Here is a 23,095-nt window from a genome sequence, read left to right as displayed (position 1 = left end):
GTTAAGTACCAGGTAGTCAATTTGAAGAAGGAAGGCAGGGAGCTCACAAGGAATGACCAGGAAGTACGTGAAGAGCTCAGCACGAGATTTAGGGAGGTATTCTCAGATGAGACAAAGGCTTCCAGCAAACTGGGGCAACAGAATACACCAGTAATGGACAATACACAACCAGGAAGAAGAAACTCATCAGTTAAAAAACATCGAAGGTGGTGGGACTAGATACTCTCTCCATGGGTCCTGAGGCACTGTGATACTAGCAACAATCTTCAACAAATCTATCAACACAGGGCAACTGCCAAAGGTGTGGAAGACAGCAAATGTAGTTCTAGTTTTTAAGAAAGACAGGCAGCATTAAACTACAGACCAATGTCACTGACATGTATAGTATGTAAAGTAGTGGAGTAGATTATCAGAAGTGTGATGGAGCATCTAGAAAGGACTGGGCTCAATCATGACAACCAGCATGGCTTAAGAGGAAAAACTTTCACAAACCTACAGGATTTCTACAAGACAGGAGAGATGGGTGGGTAACTGCATTGTCTTGGACTGTATGAAGGCTTTTGACAGAGTATTACACAAGAGACTGGTACAAAGTCTACGAGGAGCAGGAAGGAATAACAAGAAAAGCACTGCAATAGATCAGGGAATATCTGACAGGAAGCAATGAGATGGTACATGACAAGGTGTCGGAATGGGTGCATATGTCGAGTGGGGTTCCACAAGGGTCAGTCATAGGCCAATTGTTGTTTCTTGTATACATGAATGACATGCCAGTAGTATCAGAGGTACCCCTGTTTGCAGACGACGTGAAACTAACGAGTATACAAGTGGATGAGGATCAGAAAAGGCTGCAAGCCTGGTCCAACAAATGGCTCCTGGAGATTAACCTTCACAAAGTGTAAAATTATGAAACTTTGGGAATGAAGACAATAGACGGAGTACAGGTCTGGGGATCAAAGACTGCAAACCTCACTCAAGAAGGCTCTTGGGGTGAGTATCATACCGAGCACATCCCTCGAGGCGCAACATATAGGCATCTGGCAAACATAAGAATAGCCTTTCAGCATCAGAGTATGAAGACATTCACGACACTGCATTGCGTACGTTAGGCCCATATTGGAGTATACAGCACCAGTATGGAACCCACACCTGGTCAAGCATATGAAGAAATTAGAGAAAGTGAAGAGGTTTGCAACAACTAGTCACAGATAATGAATTCAACTTTATGACACTGGAGGACATGAGGTTTAGGGGAGGGGGGATATAATAACGACAAACAAATAATGAGAAGAAATGACAAGAACAGGGGCAGAATGTTTTCATATATGGGACTCAAGAACAAGAGAGCACAACTGGAAGTTGATAATTCAGGTAAATCACAGGGACGTTAGGAAGTATTTCTTCAACCCTAGAGTTGTCAGGAAGAAAAACAATCTGGAGAGAAGTACAGAGTGTAGTACAGAGACGGGAGCCATACATAGCCGGGGGAGAGAAGATCTAGTAGCTACCAGCAAACAGGTGGGGCCAGGAGATGAGAGTCGATCCCTGCAACACGCAGGCGAGTACATACACGCGTGCATGTGCCCATTAATTTCTGGTATCTGCTGGCAGTACACTGGATATTCTAGAGCCACGGATGTGATGCAGTGCTTTTATATTATGTCTGTAGCTTCCCTGCTTTTCACTGGATTTCTCTCTCACTTCCATCTCCCTCACTCCAGTACATTGGTATAATGTGCAGATTTGGGAGGCTCTCTCCCACCTCCCATGAGTATATCATGTATTGCACTCAACTTTTTTATTTATTTTTTTTTATTATCACACTGGCCGATTCCCACCAAGGCAGGGTCGCCCGAAAAAGAAAAACTTTCACCATCATTCACTCCATCACTGTCTTGCCAGAAGGGTGCTTTTCACTACAGTTTTTAAACTGCAACATTAACACCCCTCCTTCAGAGTGCAGGCACTGTACTTCCCATCTCCAGGACTCAAGTCCGGCCTGCCGGTTTCCCTGAACCCCTTCATAAATGTTACTTTGCTCACACTCAAACAGCACGTCAAGTATTAAAAACCATTTGTCTCCATTCACTCCTATCAAACACGCTCACGCATGCCTGTTGGAAGTCCAAGCCCCTCGCACACGAAACCTCCTTTACCCCCTCCCTCCAACCTTTCCTAGGCCGACCCCTACCCCGCCTTCCTTCCACTACAGACTGATACAAGTTATTCTGTTTCGCTCCATTCTCTCCACATGTCCGAACCACCTCAACAACCCTTCCTCAGCCCTCTGGACAACAGTTTTGGTAATCCCGCACCTCCTCCTAACTTCCAAACTACGAATTCTCTGCATTATATTCACACCACACATTGCTCTCAGACATGACATCTCCACTGCCTCCAGCCTTCTCCTTGCTGCAACATTCATCACCCATGCTTCACACCCATATAAGAGCGTTGGTAAAACTATACTCTCATACATTCCCCTCTTTGCCTCCAAGGACAAAGTTCTTTGTCTCCACAGACTCCTAAGTGCACCACTCACCCTTTTCCCCTCATCAATTCTATGATTCACCTCATCTTTCATAGACCCATCCGCTGACACGTCCACTCCCAAATATCTGAATACATTCACCTCCTCCATACTCTCTCCCTCCAATCTGATATCCAATCTTTCATCACCTAATCTTTTTTGTTATCCTCATAACCTTACTCTTTCCTGTATTCACTTTCAATTTTCTTCTTTTGCACACCCTACCAAATTCATCCACCAATCTCTGCAACTTCTCTTCAGAATCTCCCAAGAGCACAGTGCCATCAGCAAAGAGCAACTGTGACAACTCCCACTTTATGTGTGATTCTTTATCTTTTAACTCCACGCCTCTTGCCAAGACCCTCGCATTTACTTCTCTTACAACCCCATCTATAAATATATTAAACCACGGTGACATCACACATCCTTGTCTAAGGCCTACTTTTACTGGGAAATAATTTCCCTCTTTCCTACATACTCTAACTTGAGCCTCACTATCCTCGTAAAAACTCTTCACTGCTTTATCGCACAGTAAAGTTCCGGATCTTTGAGGTGTTCTCAGTAGCTTAAATGCTTTACTGGTTCTATTTTTACAGGTGTATCTAGCCCACTCTGAACGACCCTGTCATCACTGAGCACAAGTCATTTGAATAATGGTGCCGTTGCCATTATTTCTATCTTGAAAATTCTCATTATCCACCCTGTCATTTCCCTCTCTCTCGCAGCGTTTGCTTTATTGTGTTTTTTACAAGATGGGTCAGCTGACATTTTACCTAAGTCTTGTAAATGTTCTTTATGTTCTATGGGATGACCCTCCTGTGTTTGGTTTACAGTTCCTCTTAGGAATTGTTACTGGTGTGCCAATATAAGATTTAAAGATCGTAGAATTTACAGTGCGCTTCGATTTAAAAAGATCATTCAGCATTTTCGACAAGTTAAATACAACCACAAACACATCAAAAATTACATTAAAATAATCTGCATCACCTTAAAAAAAAAAATTGAAATCAAGAATATTTTAATGTTCATGATTTAACACACACTTAAACTTTACCAGAGGTTGCTACGAGTGTCATGGTAGTTATGCAAACCACAATCGAGGCGAAATTACTGCAGCCATAAACAGTTAAAATGTGCACCACAATCAGCACGCCACAGATCAAAGGGACAGGAGCAACTGCAAGATGGTGGTGGGAATAAGACATGCACAAAGATATTTAGGTATTGGTGGTGAAGTCTCCTTCAGTAGATGTCTTTACTGTACACGTGTCACAATCCCATCGAGAAACTGAGAAAATTAAAGATCCTATGTCTTCTAGCAAGACAGAATAAGTACCCAGTTACAAAAAAAAAAAAAACTCCTTAGAGTTTTGCTCACAGAGCAAGGATTCTCATCCCATTACTTTTCCTAATTTACATCTGTAGTGGATGTGGAGGCGTAATGAAAAATATAGAAGCAGCTTTTGTGACCGTACTGTTCAGGGTTGATCAAACAAGTGTGAAACGAAGTCCAGTTAAAGCTTGCTCTAGTCTTTATTCATACATCTGTGGTCTTGTTAATTTAGCAGCTGTCACATTATAATTACCACGATTACGTAACTACCCTTTTGATTCTCAGAAGCAGTTAAAGCCAATGCATAGCAGATAATACTGAATTAGACAACGTGATGAGTATCATAACATCAATGGTTATAATACAGACAAGCTGAAGTATTAGATATGTGCAACAACTGGGTACCTTTATTATGTAGACGTTTCGCCAACCAGTAGATTATCAATACAGAGACTGAAGAAGTGAAAACGAGGTAATCAGTCCCTCAGCCTAGGAGCAGGTGTTCGATACCAAAGTCGTCTTGAAACTGAGGCACAGGAATAACATCAGTGGTTTATAACACCGAAAAGTTGTGATGGGGGAAGGAAGGGGGGGGGGGATGGCAGGTGCGGCAGGCGCGAAGTGCTACCTTCAACGAATCCACAAGCACCTTGCAAAAGACAGACTAAAGGAACACCAACAGGCCTATGACCCACGAAATCGTAATTATACGATTGCAAACAAACCATACCAGGGGCGGGGATTGAACTCGTGGCGAGTTTTACGACTCATTCGCCACGAGCTCAATCCCCTCCGTGATATGGTCTATTGGCCTATGCTAGGCAGGCCCAACTCTCACCCACTCGTGTAATATACAAATCTCTCATACGAAGACAGAATGAGCGCCCTGAACCTTCACTACTGAGTAGTAGAATGAGATGTACAAATGGAAGACAGGCATCAATAAGATATAAAGTACCGAGGATTACGAATCAAGAAAAAACTAAATAAATTTAAATTAGATAAATTTAGTTTTTGAAATGACGTAAGAAACTACTAGCTCGAGAACAGAGTTGTCAAAGAAGCTAAAACCCTGAAAAGCTTGACAAAAACGTTAAGACAAATATAAGCAAGAAGTAATGGGTTTGATGAAGACCTGCCTATCATGTGGTATAGAAGCTAACTACATGCGTAGCTTTGGGAATTGGTTGGACACACATGTGGATGGGAATGGTTGTATTTGAGAAGAACCAGTCTAGCATGGACCAATAGACTAGAAACGTATGGGGATGCCAACAGAATGTAGATAATTATGTGTATAATTCAAGACATTCGAGGAAACGTTTCCCTAACAAATGTTTCGAGCTGTGCATACGTGTATCTTCACGGACCCGTTGGCCTGCTGCAATGTTCCTCCATTTTCATTATCTGTCCTTTTAGCGTACAGCAGTACTCCCTTTCGGAGGTTACTTGGTTAGGAGAGGAGAAAGGGGAGAGAAGCCTTGATGCTGAGGGGCTCTAGATTAATGAAACTGAAGCTTATCCTCCACTTTTTTCGTATCAAATCTGATTACTTACTATTCCCTAGGTGATGCATGACCTCACAGGTTAAACTCTTCCCCATGACTAATAACTGCAGTGAAGTTATGAATGTTTATATAGCTTGGATTACAGAAGGAAATACTGTAGGCAGGGCCAAGTTTAAGTCAAACCTGTAGGTGGAAGTTGGAGAATGTCAAGGCCACAGTTATTGATTAAGAACCTTCTAGAACTAGTGCGCTATGCTCGACCCCACCCCACTATAACTTGCTACGATCGCTCCTGCCATCATTACAGCTGCCACAGCTATAACACTATCCTGTTGTTAGAAACCGCAGTGAGGTAAAAATCTTAAGCTTTTAAACTTTATGTTAAAACAAAAGTTTAAATTGTATATCTGGGATAAAAAAAAAAGTGAAATTTCGAGTTTACTAATATATAGGTAAACAATTTTGAGTAGAAATTTAAAATCTTCACAGAATCAAGATTACTATTCATATACCATATAGATCTCTAACAAATATTGGACTGGAGTGCCAAACCAAACATAATTCATGCATATATCAGTACTTATACGTACTAACAAAGCTGAACCCCATATTGGACAAGTACATAATTACACTTCCGATATAAGAACATAAGAAAGAAAGAATGAAGGAACACTGCAACAGGCCTACTGACCCATGCGGAGCAGGTTCATGTCCCCCCCCCCGGATTAGACCAATGACCCACCCAGTCTGGTCACCTCCCCTCAAGGAAGGAGCATGGCACCAGACCCAGCAGCACAAGCTAGTCAGGTCCAACTCACACCCACCCACACCCACTCGTGTATTTATCTAACCTATTTTTAAATCTACACAACGTTTTATCCTGAATAACTGTACTCGGGAGTTTGTTCCACTCAACCACAACTATTACCATATCCTTCCTGAATCTGAATTTTTCCAACCTGAAACCATTGCTGAGAGTCCTGTCTTGGCTGGAAATTTTCAGCACGCTATTTACATCCCTTTTATTTATTCCTGTTTTCCATTTATACACCTCGATCATTCTACGCCTCTCGAGAGAGTGCAGATTCAGGGCCCTCAGTCTATCCTCATATGGAAGATTTCTGATACATGGGATCATCTTTGTCATCCTCCTCTGTACGTTTTCCAGAGCATTTATATCCATTCTGTAATACGGTGACCAGAACTGAGCAGCATAGTCTAAATGAGGCCTAACCAAGGATATATAGAGTTAAAGAACAACCTGAGGACTTCTATTATTTATACTTCTAGATATGAAGCCAAGAATTCTGTTAGCTTTATTGCGAACACTAATGTACTGTAATCTTGGTTTTAGATTACTGCTAACCAGAACTCCTAAATCCTTTTCGCAATCAGTAGTATTAAGATCTACGTACATTATTTAGTTTATATGTGGCATGGTTATTTACCTGTCCAACATTTAGAACTTTGCATTTGTCAATATTAAACTGCATCTGCCACTTCTCCGACCATTGCATCAGTCTATTCAAATCATCCTGGAATGCTCTGGTGTCCTCATTAGAATGAATTGGACGGCCTATTTTGGCGTCATCAGCAAATTTGCTTATGTCGCTATTTACTCTCTCATCTATGTCATTTACGTAAATTGTGAACAACGGGCCCAACACCGACCCCAAAGGAACACCGCTTGTGTCGTGCCCCCATTCTGATTTCTCCCCATTTATGCAAACTCTCTGCTGCCTATTTCTCAGCCATGCCTCTACCCAGGAAAAAATTTCTCCTATTCTGTGTGCCTAAAGTTTCCTCAATAGCCTCTGGTGTGGAACTCTATCGAAAGCCTTACTGAGCTTACTGAAGTCCATATACACAATATCATATTCATTACTACGATCTACCTCCTCAAACACCTTAGTGAAAAAAGTTAGTAAATTCGTAAGGCAGGAACGCCCCTTTGTAAAACCGTGTTGAGATTCATTAATTAATCTGTGCCTATCAAGATGGCTACGAATTGCTTCGGCAATTCGTGGGAGGCTTATTGGTCTATAGTTCGAAGCCAAGGACCTGTCACCTGCCTTGTAAATAGGTATTACATTTGCCATTTTCCACTTATCAGGCACTATGCCAGTTTGTAGCGATATGTTAAAAATATTAGCCAAAGGTATGCTAAGTTCCTCTTTACATTCCTTTAACACCCTTGCAAACAGTTCATCAGGGCCTGGGGATTTGTTAGGTTTTAGTTTCTCTATTTGTCTGAGGACCATGTCACTAGTTACCGCAATCGTACATAGTTTATTATAGTCCTGTTCTACATAATCTATTTCAGGAATGTCGCTAGTATTTTCCTGGGTGAAAACTGAGAGGAAGTAGGTATTGAGAATTTCACCCACATCCTTATCACTGTCAGTGATCTGACCATACAAGACTTCAAGACAATACATCTAAGTATACAAGGTGCTACCAAAAGAACCTTCCACTTAGATCTCAGCTATGGAAGTTTAAAGCTAAACAAAAAAATTGGTGTTCGGATGACTGCTAGAAAATATCCCAAAATATACCTGCACCAGTTTCAAGCCGCTCTCTGCATTTTTAAGTTAGCGGTTTAAAGTCTATCAGATGAGACATTCACAAATTATCACATGAAAACCCACGTTTCAACTTTCTCAATTTCAACTAAATTAACAAATTGGTCTCAGCACAGCTCAAAATCAATTAAAACCTTTCTCCATGCAAGATACAACATTGAATTTGAATCATCCCAATTACCGTCTGAAGAAGGGGTGGGGATGTTGAGATTTAGAGGGTCATCTGAACCGTGATGTCGGCACCCTTCTGGCAAAACAATGACAGACAGTAAGTGTTTTCTGTCAGGGCCACCCACCTTGGTGAGACATGGCCGGTTAAAAAAGTATAGATTCTTTTGAGAAATATATACACAAGGCGTAAATGTTTGAAGCCATCCAAAAGATGCAGTTTCCAGTTATTGCACAGAATCCAACCGTTCCAACTTTAACTAAGGTAGTAAACTGTAAAGATTGCACCTACACAGTTCCATACCAAAAGGTATACTTTTCGTAAGAGGTATCAGTAATTAAAGACTGAAGCCATTCAGAGTATACTACTGACTCCGGCCATACAATAGAGCGGAAAAATAATGTAAGGGACCTGGGAGTAGTAATGTCTGAGGATCTCACTTTCAAGGATCACAACAGTGCCACGATCGCACGTGCAAAGAAAATGATAGGATGGATAATGAGAACTTTCAAAACGAGAGATGCCAAGCCCATGATGATCCTTTTCAAATCACTTTTTCTCTCTAGGCTGGAATACTGCTGTACATTAACATCTCCATTCAAAGCAGGCGAAATCGCAGATCTAGAGTGTACAGAGATCCTTTACTGCACGTATAAGTTCTGTCAAGCACCTTAACTACTGGGAACGCTTGGAAGCACTTGACTTGTACTCGTTGGAACGCAGGAGGGAGAGATATATCATAATCTACACTTGGAAAATCTTGGAAGGAATGGTCCCAAATCTGCACACAGAAATCACTCCCTACGAAAGTAAAAGACTGGGCAGGCGATGCAAAATGCCGCCAATAAAAAAGTAGGGGCGCCATTGGTACACTAAGAGAAAACACCATAAGTGTCCGGGGCCCAAAACTGTTCAACAGCCTCCCATCAAGCATTAGGGGAATTGCCAATAAACCCCTGGCTGACTTCAAGAGAGAGCTGGACAGATACCTAAAGTCAGTGCCGGATCAGCCGGGCTGTGGCTCGTACGTTGGACTGCGTGCGGCCAGCAGTAACAGCCTAATTGATCAGGCCCTGATCCATCGGGAGGCCTGGTCATGGACCGGGCCGCGGGGGCGTTGATCCCCGGAATAACCTCCAGGTAACCTCCAGAAGAGGCATATTCAAATAGTTTCATGAAAAAAATGACTACCTTGTTAAAAATAAAACTAATTAGCACACACTTCAATGACAACCTCTTAAGTAGCACAAACCAGTGATGAAAATGGGAGGCAGGCCAGAAGAAACTGTCTCAAGTTATTACATGGAAACCAAAATCGGAGATAGTTTTCACAACTTGGAAGAAAAAAATCTGTTAACCATTTAACTAAGGGTACCCTTTCGATGTTACCTAACTGGGGGAGAACATCAGAATATGTAAAGTAAAAGGACACAAGTGCAACTAATGTGACATTTATTGTGGCAACGTTTCGCTCTCCAGGAGCTTTATCAAGCCATTACAAACAATACATGGACACAGAGGGTATATAAAGGCTCAGAGTGAGGTGAATACTAGTGAGGTACCATTTCGATGTTCACTAGTGGTAGTAGTAGTGGTAGTAGTAGTAGTAGTAGTAGTAGTAGTAGTAGTAGTAGTGGTAGTGACAAAAGTAATACAATATGGTAGAGCAATTAATTCGTACATGAGTAAAAGGATATAAAAGCTATTACTTGGGTAACAACGCCTGTGTACAACACCGAAATTCCACCAATCATCTTATGAAATTCAGAGACGCCCAATTAGTGATAAAAGAAACTAATTTCCGCACACGCAAGTGCCTTGAATCAGCACTGATCGCTGTTTCGAATACAATTAAACAAAACAACGGCAGCTTCACCATCTCCGAAGTCTTAGCAAGAATCCTCCTGAAAACAGTAAACCCTGCCATCACATAGTCTCTCCTGTTATACTACACAAAGCACAGAGAGTGAACACTGAAACAAGCTGCCTCATTCCAGTTTATATTTGTCCAACCTATTTTTATGTTACCCAAGTAATAGCTTTTATATCCTTTTACTCGTGTACGAATTAATTGCTCTACCATATTGTATTACTTTTGTCACTACCACTACTACTACTACTACCACTAGTGAACATCGAAATGGTACCTCACTAGTATTCACCTCACTCTGAGCCTTTATATACCCTCTGTGTCCATGTATTGTTTGTAATGGCTTGATAAAGCTCCTGGAGAGCGAAACGTTGCCACAATAAATGTCACATTAGTTGCACTTGTGTCCTTTTACTTTACATATTGTCGGTAATTCTACCAACTTTATTACAACATCAGAATAAAGTGAAATTTGACATCCTCATTTAAGTAATCCTATTAAAATCAAGTAGATTTTCCAACTTGTGGTTTGATGCATTAAAGTGGTATTCTCTTATCTCTGTAAACGCCATTCCCACTTATCAAAACAGCAATCATTCCAGCTGGGCAATACAGATGAGTGATTACATCACGTGGTGGGAGACCAAGGAACAACTTTCGCTAAGCTTTTATTTATGTAAAATTTTATCTTTAGTTTTTAAATTTGGAGTATTTAAAAACATAATTTAAGCAGCATCAACTACCGAATAAACAAGATAGTCTATCCTTAAATTGTAAAATTAACACAATGTAAGTGTTAATACCATTCATCTGAGAAAAATCATATTGGGAAAGTTTTATTGTTTCAGCATTTTGAAATTACAAGACCTTTGGTGGAAGAATTTGTAGAAGATACAGTACCCGAGAACCTTATCCTAAATCTACACTACCATAATGTACTTGCGTGAAATATGGAAGTATAAAGTGGACTCTGAATATTTGTGGCGCCATGGGTACGATAAGAAAACACTTTTTTGTCAAAAATCCGTGGTCCGAGACTATTCAACCTACCACCAACAGGCATCGGAAATACTGCCAAAACAAGTGCACAAGTTTTCATGAGGAAAGAAAACTGCATCTCTACCTTTAAATGCCAGACCAACCAGACTGAATTGGTCGAGTAGGCCTACTGCAGTACGCAGTAGGCCTACCTGCTTCCTGGAGTCTACCTGGAGGGCATTCCGGGGATCAAAGCTCCCGCGGCCCGGTCCATGACCAGGCCTCCTAGTGGATCAGGGCCTGATCAACGAGGCTGTTACTGCTGGACGACAGTAGTCCAACGTACGAACCACAGCCCAGATGATCTGGCACTGACTTTAGGTATCTGTCCAGCTCCCTCTTGAAGACAACCAGGGGTCTGTTGGTAATTCCCCTTACGGCTGGTGGGAGGCTGTTGAAAAGTCTTGGGCCCCGGACACTTACTGTTTTCCCTTAGTGTACCAGTGGCGCCCCTACTTTTCACAGGGGGTATGTTGCATCGCCTGACAAGTCTTTTGCTTTCGTAGAGTGATTGCTGTGTGCAGATTAGGGACCAGTCCCTCCAGAATCTTCCAGGTGTAGATTATGATTTCTCTCTCGCCTGCGCTCTAGTGAGTACAAGTCAAATGCTTCCAGGCGTTCCCAGTAGTTAAGGTGTTTGATGGAACTTATACGTGCAGTGAGGGTTCTCTGTACATTCTCTAGATCTGCAATTTCGCCTGCCTTTAATGGAGATGTTAATGTACAGTAGTATTCCAGCATAGAGAAAACAAGCGATTTAAAAAGGATCATTTTGAGACACTGACCGCGGGTTCAATCCCGGCCGGGGTATGGTTTGATCATCACTGGCTTGGCACCTCTTGTCTCGAATGTTCTCATTATGATACGGTACTATGGTTTACATCTCTGATATGAGAATGAAAAACAGGATAGGGGCGAGTATTGTGCCTTGTGGAACAGAGCTCTTCACTATGGTAGCTTCCTATTTAACTCTGTTTACCACTACTCTGTTCGATCGGTTAGACCACGCCACTATTTGTCCAACCATTTTTAAAGCTACTTACAAGTGCCAATTTCAATAATTATTTGGCATTGATCTACAATTCTTCTTTCCGAATTAGTTTTACATGGATACTCTATTAAGTAGATATAGTACGTCATTATTACAAACTTTAAATGAAGTAAAACCAGATATTGCGGTTACATTGAGCAGAAGAACCGCCAAGTTATCTACCATAAACCACAAATGATACACAAGTTGTCTGCGAAATCAAAGTCGAACCTAAGTGGACCACATTTCTGTGGTTATTGCAAGTGTTGTTAGCTTGCTCTCTGGCCTAACCGCCTCAGCTTTAATACACACCCATGACATCATCCCCACACTAGCGCTCCTCCTACAACAATGACGTAATTTTCTCTGAAAGACACACTGGGTGAATCAAAGCAGCTTGCAACCACTTCGCTAGGCCGCTACTGATTAAGCTTATAATAAAGCCACTGCTGAATTTACTGGCTAAGAGCGCTATCCTACCTCAGCTCTCGCAAAAGACCTAATCCTACTACCCCTTCTCAGGTTACGGCTCAAAGCCAGATACCTATTTACTCCTAGGTCAACAGGTGTAAGGAACACTCAACGTCTCCTTTCACCCCAGAATCGAACCTAGCTACGTGTCATCTAAGATATTTAAGTGGGACACTTTTGGGGAGATTTAAGAAAAAAAATTACAAAACATTTAAACTTCAGTGTAAGCATAATACTTTATTCATCGATAATAACCTTACCTTTCAAGAGACTGCTACACATTTTACTGTCTCCTACTTTCATCAGAGTTTTCACAGTACAGGGAGAAAATTCCATGAGGATCTTATTAAATTTTAAAAAATAAACGCAGAAGTTTGATAAGCTGACATTAAATATAATGAAAACCGTCCGATGTAATGTTATAAGATTTATAACACTGAAACATTAATACATTTTGATAATTAATATAAAAATATAGAGCCAATCTAGAAAAAATAACTTGCTATTTTCCTAGTAAAAAATTACTCTACATTCTGTTCAAATTGCAGCGACTCGTGACTGTCTTTCTGGCAGGATTTTCTGTACAGTTACTACAAATAACAGGCTATTACAAAATTTAGTTTGTGTTCTATGACTTATTCTACAAACCTGAGTTATATTTTGCAGTATTCAAAAGATTGAAATCAATGTAAAACTTTTAGTAATGCGTTAAATTATTATTACGCTGATTTTTTTTTTTTACTTAATGGCGTAGAAACCGTTTTCGCTGAAATATAAATAACACTACAAAAGTGCATGCGCCCAAACGTCAAATTTCTTGATGTGATTTTGACCAAGTTCTGTAATAAAGGTGTAAACGAACTAAAATTAGAAGGTAATGTGAAGAATGTGTCATCAGCAGGTAGACTTAGAGTATTGTTGAGTGCGTCACAAGCGAAGAGGTATTGATTGTCATAAGGTACTGGGGGGCGCTGATGTGCCTTCCACTTACCTCTGTTTGTATTCCATAGCTTTCTTTCTCCAGAACGCAGCCTCCTCTTGAAGGGATGGAAAAGTCATTCCGCCGTTCATGGTTGTGAGGTACGTCAGGTCGCGGATCCGGTCAGCAATGTGTTGGCGGACCAGCCAGACCCTTCAAGCCTTTATTCTACTCTCTCTCACCCTCCCTACCCTCGAGTCTTTCACTCCCTCCGTTTAATTCACAGCAATAACAGTTCTAGATATCACGTGAAGCCGACTGATATTTCACATTGTAAACCATCATGAGCAAATTGAGTTCTAAATGCTGTGTATGGTGCTGTGAGGGAGAAAATCAATACCAGCACCTACCCGTACCACTGCTGCCAGTCTACTGAACAGCAGACGACACGGATCAGCTGATGAGGTACCACCTCTAGCAGGGGCTTCCCGCGACGCCCGCCAGGGGGACACACAGCCCTGTTCAGCAGAAAATAATCATATTAAACTCTTTAAAACATATTAAGACTGAAGCATGAATCTAGTATTATGTACAGTTTTCAATAATAGTAAAGTCTATTTGTAAAACAAATTAAAAACATTTTGCGTAAATTCATAAATTTAACAATAATGTTCCTAGAGATTAAATATCTTGAATTTATTGTTCCCGCAAAACTGATGTACAATAAAGCATGACACGTGGTAGTGCGTGCGCGCGTGCACTCCATGTTGGCACTAGCTATCCTAAAACATTACCTCTTAATAATAATTATTACCAATATTAAATTCCAGAGCCCCACGCGTCTTGTTATTATTTCCTTTAATATAAAGATGGAGTTTGCTTTATAACTTCCTTGTTTCAAGGGACTGCCTTGATCCAAGTAATTCAAACTCCCATTCCCCAGGTGCTGCATGCGTCCTACGGGTTTAGCGCTTCCCCATGAATACGAAGCGCTAAATCTATAATGGTCAGTGCCTTAGAGCTGACAAATAATTAGGCCTGATCCAAGGAGAGGGTGTTCCAATTCCTTGAATCAATAGCATCAAGGCAGCACCTTCAAGGTATACTAATCTACTGCTACTACCAAACGAATATTACTAAATAATAATAATAATAATAATAATAATAATAATAATAATAATAATAATAATAATGGGTGTGCCATAGTACTAGTATAGGTGGGGATCAGCTATTTTTACGGTATCAGTATCTAAAAGTGGCCGATACCTGCCCATACTTTTAAAACATTAATAACATGTGCTTAAAATAGCTTAAAACACACTACCTCAAGACTATGAAAGTTACTCACAACACACAACAAATAAAAAACATGGTTATCCATGATTATTCTGGAGTAAAATGTAATATAAGACAGCAATGCTAACAGCGGGCAAGCAGTGAGCCGCTTCAGTTTCTCCTCTAGCCTGCAGTACACTAGTTCTAGGCTATTCAAGAAAATTAACTACCAAAGCACAATTCGGCTCGCATACTACAGGTTCGAGGCTCAATCCCGACACGGGTGAAAACGCTGGCCATGTTTCATTACACCTGCTACCCCTGTTCACCCAGCAGTAAGCAGGTACTTGGGTGTCAGTCGAGTGTTGTGAGTGGCATCCCAGGGGATGACAGTATAACTTATATAGGGCTGGACCTTGAAATGAACCGAGGTAGGATAACAGTTCTTAGCCTGCAAAACTGGAGTAAAAAAATTAGGAAGTACCTACCCGCTGGAACAGCACCTATTTAATATTTGATCTCATCAGGGAACAAAAAACATGCTATTGCAATTTACTGCTTAGATAACACAAACTGTCTGATCTCAGAAATAGTTGCCTCAAGTACAATATTTGAAACATTTCAACAATACTGAGTTATCCAAGATTCTCAGGCTTGGTTAGCACGCTATCAGCTCTGTGTCAATGTTAACTATGTTCAAAAGTTCCACCAATGACTATAATACGATACTCGGCACATTTCTTGAACCCCGATGAAAGAATTTCTTTAATGCCAATGCAGTGCATGAGACAAGCAACAAAGCTTGACAATACTGAGAATGAACTGAAAGAAACCCAGGAGAGAATTCAGCAACTGAAGAACCCAAGAGTGCAAGTGGTTTGCTAGCATCAAGCAAAAACGAAATGAACCACAGAAAGGTTAGTGTTTGAATCCATGGCGTGCTTGTCCTAAAACTTCAGGCCAGTGCGTAGCCACTCGAGTGGCTTACGCACTGGCCTAGAGTTTTAGGACTCATTTGCCATGAGTTCTGACTCTACCCGTTCCGTGGTTTGTTTTCAAACGTGTTATTACGATTTCGTGAGTCATGATGACAACGAAATAAGCAAGTGTCACCCACACAGCAGGCTTTTTCAGTTGGGCAGCATTTGGTTATCTTTAATTCTGGAAATGTTTCGCCAGCCAGTGACTTCTTCAGTCACAGAGAACGTGGAAGATGAGAAGTTTGTAGTCACTCCCTCAGCCAGGCCAGTGTGTCAGCCATCAATTTTAATAAGAGGAGGAGCTTATATGCTGCAGACAGATGAAGTGAAGCAGTGGTAGGTGGAGTCACCAGTGAAAGTTGGTCATGCCTATAGGTTCGGCAGGCTTAGAAGAATTCCCTGCATCAAGATTCCAAGATGCTGCTGTGTCTGACAGAATTTGTATAAATGCCTTAGAAAACCGACAAGTTGATAAATGAGACACTTGTGCAACATTTGGGTATCTTTACTCTTCAGTCCAATACAGAGAACGGTGGAAGACGAGGAGTTTGAGGTAATCAGTCCCTCAGCCTGGTGTCGATATGGTCAGTCCATCACTCTTTATAAAAGTACCGTATATGCGTAGAGAAGGGGGCTTATATACTGCAGACAGATAAGCCCCCTCTCTAGGTATATGCTCTTTCATCAAAATTGATGGACTGAACACATCGACTCTAGACTAAGGGATGATTACCTCAAACTCCTGTTCACCTTCCATCGTTCTCTGTATTGGACTGAAGAAGTCACTGGCTGGCAAACTTTTCCCAAATAAAGATATTGAATGTTGCACAAGTGTCTCATTTGACACTTGCTCAACATTTGAGCATCTTTATTCTGGGAACATTTTTCCCAGCCAGTGACTTCTGTCCAATACAGAGAATGATGGAAGATGAATAGGAGTTTGAGGTAATCAGTCCCTCAGCCTGGAGGCGATAAAAGTATAGCATATACGTGGAGATGGGACTTATCTGTCTGCAGTATATAAGCCCCCTTCTCTGTGTATATGCTGTACTTTTATCAATATTAATGGACTGAATACATTGACTCCTGGCTGAGGGACTGATTACCTCAAATTCCTCATCTTCCACCGTTCTCTGTATTGGACTGAAGAAGTCACTGTCTGGTAAAAAATTTCCAGAATAAAGATACCCAAATGTTGCACAAGTGTCTCATTTATCAACTTGTCGGTTATCTAAACCATTTAAACAAAAAGGCTTCTTCAGTCCTGAAGAATATCTGATGGACATTTTCAGGGGCTCTTCGCCCCTGTTGTCGGGTCCTAGATCAAAACTCTTGGTAGACGAAAGCCTCCTCAACCAGACTGTTATTGCCAGTCTCTCACAGTCCAACATATGAACCACAGCCTGGTTGGTTAGGAAATGATTTGAGGAATTTGTCAAGGTCCTTCTTGAAGATAGCCAGAGGTTTATTGGTAAATTCCTTATGCACACAAGGAGGGCACTGGGAAGTCAGGGACTTCTGACACTCATTGAGTTCTATCTTATTATACCAGGTGCAACCCTACTTTCTTTTTTATTGGAGATACTCTGTACAGTCTGGAAATCTCATTTTCATATGGTTTCACTGTGTTGGTTTGGGCCATCCCACCAGTATTTACCAGGTGATTCATTTCTTTTGCCTGGGTTCCAGAGAGAGACTTCATGAATTTCCAGCAATTTAGATGCTTGACTGTGTATGAGCAGTGAAAGTTGTATGTTTTACAGCTCAGCAATCTCACCTGCATAACGGGTTCAGCATCTCTGTCTTGAAAGTTCTAGTTATTCAGTCTATCATTTTCCTTGTAATAGCAACATTGTTGTGATCCTTAAATACAAGATCTTATGACACTACTCTCAAGTCCCACGTGTGGAACTTTCACTCGGTTAAATGGTTCGTGTCTTTTACTCCATTCCAGCCGATTTCCTTCATTCTTTCACAATAACGCAATAAAAACTTTTCCTAAATTTAACATCGTATTGGCTCATAAATGTTCTATGTAAGGTTTGCAAACCATTGATATTGCATAAAGAGCAACACATTTTTATTGGATTGTTTCAGTTTCATTAATACAACGGAACCTTAATATTCGCACATCCTTATATTCGTACAACTCGATATTCGCCTAACTTTTTTGAGAAAAATTTGACTCGGTATTCGTGCGTTGTCCTAATATTCCACCTAAACAAAATGGTCCATCTGGACAAAGTCCAACAAAAACAAAGCATCACATGCTCAGTCTCTTGTTGGCTTTCGTTCATTAAGCATCGTTCATATAAGCTCCGTGAACCTTTTTTATATTTCATTGTTATTCTGTGTTTTTTTTTAAATATTTTCATTGAAAATAAGTAATCATGCCCCCCCCCCCACAAAAAAAAGAATAGTGATGCAAACACGCCTAAAAGGAAAGCAGTGAGAAAAACAATTAAAGTGAAAAAGGAACTCATTGCAAAGTGGGAAAATGGAACACGTGTCGGACCTGGCCACTTGCTATGGTATGGAAAAATCCACCATATCGTCCATATTGAAAAATAAAGAGGCAATAAAAGGGCCTGAAGTGGTGAAAGGAGTGAAAATTCTTGCTGTGAAAAGGTGACAGGTAACTGAAGAAATGGAAAAACTTTTATTAGTGTGGATTAACGAAAAACAATTGACCGGTGACAGTGTTTCTGAGACAATAGCTTAAGAGAAAAGCAAAACAGTTATATAGTAATCTTAGGTAAGACACCTCACAAAACAGTGCTGAAAGTGATGAATTTAAGGCAAGCAGGGGTTGGTTTGATAGGTTTAAAGAGGAGTGGGATTCATAGTGTAGCAGGGCATGGGGAGGCTGCCAGTGCTAACAGAGATTTGGCTTGAAAAGTTTAAGGAATTTAAAACCTATGAAGACACTGAGGGATTTATTCCTCAAGTTTTTAACTATGATGAAACTGGCTTCTTTTGGAAAAGAATGCCTAAGAGAACTTAAATCACACAAAAAGAAAAATCATTACCAGGGCACAAAGCCCATGAAAGAAAGGCTAACACTTTGGCTGTGTGGTAATGCTACCACTGAAAAGTCAAGGATGTAATGTGGAAGACTAATAGTAAAGCTTGGATAACAAGGCAGTTCTTCACTGAGTGGATACCTAAAGTGTTTGCCCCAAGTGTAAAGCAGTATCTTGCAGGAAAAAGACTTACCATTAAGGGCACTTCTTGTAATGGACAATGCTCCTGCTCACCCTTCAAGCTTGGAGGAAAATTTGGTGGATGAATACGCCTTCATTAAAGTGAAGTTCTTGCCCCCTACCACTGCTCCTCTTATCCAACTCATATACCAGTAGGTAAATTCCAATTTTAAGGAAAAAGCATTTTAATATTCTCTGGTGTTTAAGGATAATAGACAAAGCCTAGGGGTAAGTTTCTTTCAGGACAATGAACTCTGCCTGGAAGAAATTGTGGCCAAACTGTGTGTCACAGATTTTGAAGGTTTCGAGGCAGAGCCCGTAGTGAAGGATATTGTTTCTCTGGGCCAGTTCATGGGTTTGGAAATGGACGATGAGGGTGTAGAGGAGTTGGAGGAGGATCACAAGAATGAGCTCACCATAGAAGAACTTCAAGACCTGCACAAGAAACAGCAAAAATGGTTGAGGAAATTTCTTTTTCTTTAGAGGAGGGAAGCAGTAAGGGCAACATTTCCACAGCAGAAATTAAGGAACTGTTACCAATGGCATCTTAACATTACTTTGTGAATAGGATCATCAGCCTGTTCAATGACAATATTGTTGACCGCTTTAGACAAATTTTGAAAAGTCATCAAAAGCACACAATGTTGCACAACTTCTTTAGCAAAGAAAAAAATCAGACACTAGTGAATTCCAGTCATCTTCAAGTGCTACTGCACAGACAGAAAGAGAGAGAGAGAAAAAGAAACACCAGATGGACAATTACTTGATGTTTGTATGGAAGGTGGCACACTTTCCAAACAATAACATCTCTCCACCATCAGCACTCCTCAGTAAAGGTAAAGTGCAGTTAAATTTTCATTTATTTCATATATTTATTGTTTTTATAGTTTTCATGTATGATCTAATGCATGCAAATATCATTATACAGGTTTAAATAAGCAATAATTTCATTTAAAATGTTTTATAATTGGTAATTTTTTGGGGTCTGGAACAGATTAATCCAATTTCTGTTATTTATGGGAAAACTTGATTCAATATTTGTACAACTCACCATTCAAACAGCCTCCTGGAAATGACTGATTTTGAATATTGAGGTACCGCTATATAGTGAGTATGTTATAGCATCTATATCTTTCTTGGTGATTTTATATCTATATTATCTCCGTTTGCCTTTACAATACAGTGGACCCCTGGTTATTGGCCAACTCGGTTATTGGCAGGGTTTTCGTCACTTGGTTATCGGCCATTCGCTCGGTTATCAGCCGTTTCGGACGCATCCATCCGCCGGCTGGGGCAGCTTGTGCTTCAGTTTGGCTTTGTCTCTCGGTGGCTGAGGAAGCTTCTGCTCATACATCCAAACATTTCGCTTGTTTACCATTATTTGTAGTGGTTTTTCTTGCAGTGCAACTGTGAAATAAGTAACCATGGCTCAAAAGAAAGTTCCTGTGGTAAAGTAAGTGAGAAACACCATGGAATTTAAGCATGAAGTGATAGAAAAGTTTGAGAGTGGTATGAAGGTGGTGGAACTTGCCAGGATGTACAGCAAGAATAAATCAACAATTACATCCATCCTGGCAAAGAAAGAACAAATCAAAGACGATAATGTTGCAAAAGGAGTAGCTTTTCTAACTAATCAAATCAAATCAAAGTTTATTCTCTATAAGGATTACAATGCAGGGTTTACAGATTTTGGTTAATGTGTGGTTTACATGTAGTAAAATACTAATTACAGAGGGGGCCACTAGAACACCTAGCATAGCTAGGCATTTCGGGCAAACTTAGATTAATTCCTAACCCTAAATTATAACAAATTGTGGAGCAAGTTGACTAAATACTAAGTGACTAAGTACTAAGTGACAAATACTAGTTTGTGAGTTTAGCAATGTGAATGCTTTTGTTTTGGCACAATACATAGTTTCTATATTGGAGTATCACAGGCAAACTTATGATTAGTTTGGAATCATTATTTTATGATTAGGATACGTATTTCTGTGCTTATAGTCAACTAAACAAAGGAGACCGATAATGAAAGAGATGGAAAAGTTATTATTATTGTGGATTAAGGAAAAAGAATTAGTGGGAAACAGTGTAGTGGAGTTGATCATTTGTGAGAAGGAAAAGCAGTTGTATAAGGATCTTGCAAAGAAAATGCCTGGAACAAGTGCTGCAGTTTGTGAATTTAGGGCCAGCAAAGGATGGTTTGATAGATTTAAGAAGCATAGTGGCATACACAATGTTGTAAGGCATGGTGAGGCTGCAAGTATGTTCACGAATTCCAAGACTATGTAAAGGCTGAAGGATTCGAACCCCAACAGGTTTTCAATTGTGACGAAACAGGCCTGTTTTGGAAGAAAATGCCAAACAGGACCTACATTACTCAGGAGGAAAAGGCACTGCCAGGACACAAGCCTATGAAAGACAGGCTACTCTTTTGTGTGGTATTGCTAGTGGGGATTTCAAAGTGAAGCCTTTACTTGTGTATCACTCAGAAAATCCCAGAGTGCTTAAGAAAAACAATGTCATGAAGAATAGATTGTGTGTGATGTGGAAAGCTAATCATAAGGCATGGGTCACAAGGCAAATTTTCAAAGAGTGGGTTAATGATGTGTTTGGCCCAAGTGTGAAAAAATACCTCCTGGAAAAGAAATTGCCACTCAAGTGCCTCCTCGTACTGGACAATGCTCCTGCACATCCTCCAGACTTGGAAGACCAAGTGTTTAAGGACTTCAGTTTTATAAAAGTGAAGTTCTTGCCTCCTAACACCTCTCCTCTCCTCCAGCCCATGGACAAGCAGGTCACTTCTAACTTCAAAAAACTCTACACAAAAGCAGTGTTTCAAAAGTGCTTTTAAGTGACCTCGGGCACTCAGTTGACTCTAAGAGAGTTCTGGAGGAATCACTTCACTATCCTCCATTGCATAAGCCTTATAGGTAAGCCTTGGGAGAGAGTGACTTCCAGGACTTTGAACTCTGCTTATAGAAAACTGTGGCCAGATTGTGTCCAAGAGAGGGATTTTGAAGGGTTTGAGACTCACCGTGACCCTGAACCTGCCGACCCTGTGGATTCTATTGTCTTTGGGGAAGTCCCTGGGGTTGGAGGTGAGTGGTGAGGATGTGGAAGAGTTGGTGAAGGACCACAGGGAAGAGCTTACCACTGAAGAGCTGCAAGAGCTTCAACCTGAACAGCAACAGACTGTAGCTGAGGAACTTGCTTCAGAGGAGGAGGAAGAGGGAGTGAAGGAGGTGCCTTCTTCAGAGATTAAAAAGGTGTGTGCAATGTGGACCAGGGTGCAAGCTTTTGTAGAGAAACGCCACCCTGACAAAGCTGAAACAAGCCATATCTGTAACATGTTTAGTGACAAAACCCTGTCCCACTTCAGGGAAATCTTAGAGACACCAGAAACAGAGCACTCTGGACAGTTATTTTGTGAGACAGGGGTCCAGTGACTCTCAAGCTGGTCCTAGTGACATTAAAAGACAGAGAAGGGAAGTAACCCCAGAGAAGGCATTGCTACCTAAAATCTTCATGGAGGGGGATTCCCTTTCCAAACACTAACTCCTCCCTCTTTCCTCCTCCTTATCTTCCAGAAGCCAGCATTAGCCTTCAATAAAGGTATGTAATATACACATAATTGTAAAAAAAATTATTTTTTGTGTGAATATTTTTGTTTGGAACGAATTAATTTTATTTCCATTAATTCTCATGGGAAATATTAATTCGGTTATCGGCCGACCTTCAGGAATGGATTACGGCCAATAACCAGGGGTCCACTGTATTTTTTTAATTACCATTGGAAGGTGATGAATCATTTTATAACTGTCATAATTTACACAATAAGTAAAAAATTTTAACAGGTCCCGATTTAATGGATTTCAGATTTAATACGCAAAGTCTGTGAGTAGACAACATCTGGAAACTATGAATCAAACCCATTAGATCCAGAATTGTCCATTGTTCTTATAAATCAATTCTTTTCTCTAACTTCTAAAATGCAACAGTTTCCTACTCTTATTTAAGTTTTCTTCTTTTGTGTGTCAACGTAAATACAGTAGGGCGTCACTTATACAGCAGGTTAGGTTCCAGGCTACCGCCGTAAAGCGGAATGCCCTTTTTTCCCACTTATAAATGCATAAAAATGCCAGTTAACAAATTTACACTAACATATATTAACAAAGTAAAGTACACAC

General features: G+C 40.6%; 1 protein-coding gene across 10 annotated transcripts in view; it reads right to left on the bottom strand.

Moving 5' to 3' along the window:
• The window catches only part of LOC128685502 (nuclear distribution protein nudE-like 1-B), a 259,576-nt gene that overhangs the window by 205,376 nt on the left and 31,105 nt on the right, over positions 1–23,095 (bottom strand). For 5 of the 10 annotated variants that reach the window (XR_008406510.2, XM_053772070.2, XM_053772069.2 and 2 more), the window contains exons 1-2: positions 14,799–14,924; positions 13,861–13,968 (exon numbers count right to left, since the gene is read on the bottom strand). Coding sequence is in view for 4 of the 10 variants with exons in the window: in XM_053772070.2 (XP_053628045.1) it covers positions 13,861–13,968; positions 14,799–14,821 (131 nt within the window). In the remaining 6 variants the exon portion in view is untranslated. Of the gene's footprint in view, positions 1–13,522; positions 13,969–14,798; positions 14,995–23,095 lie in introns of those variants that run through there. The other 5 variants (XR_011391742.1, XR_011391740.1, XR_011391739.1 and 2 more) reach the window with 5 other exon arrangements.

Source organism: Cherax quadricarinatus, chromosome 8 (genome assembly GCF_038502225.1).
Source record: "Cherax quadricarinatus isolate ZL_2023a chromosome 8, ASM3850222v1, whole genome shotgun sequence".
Lineage (NCBI taxonomy): Eukaryota > Metazoa > Arthropoda > Malacostraca > Decapoda > Parastacidae > Cherax > Cherax quadricarinatus.
Note: the sequence above shows the minus strand (reverse complement) of the source record. Positions and strands in the feature narration are given on the sequence as shown.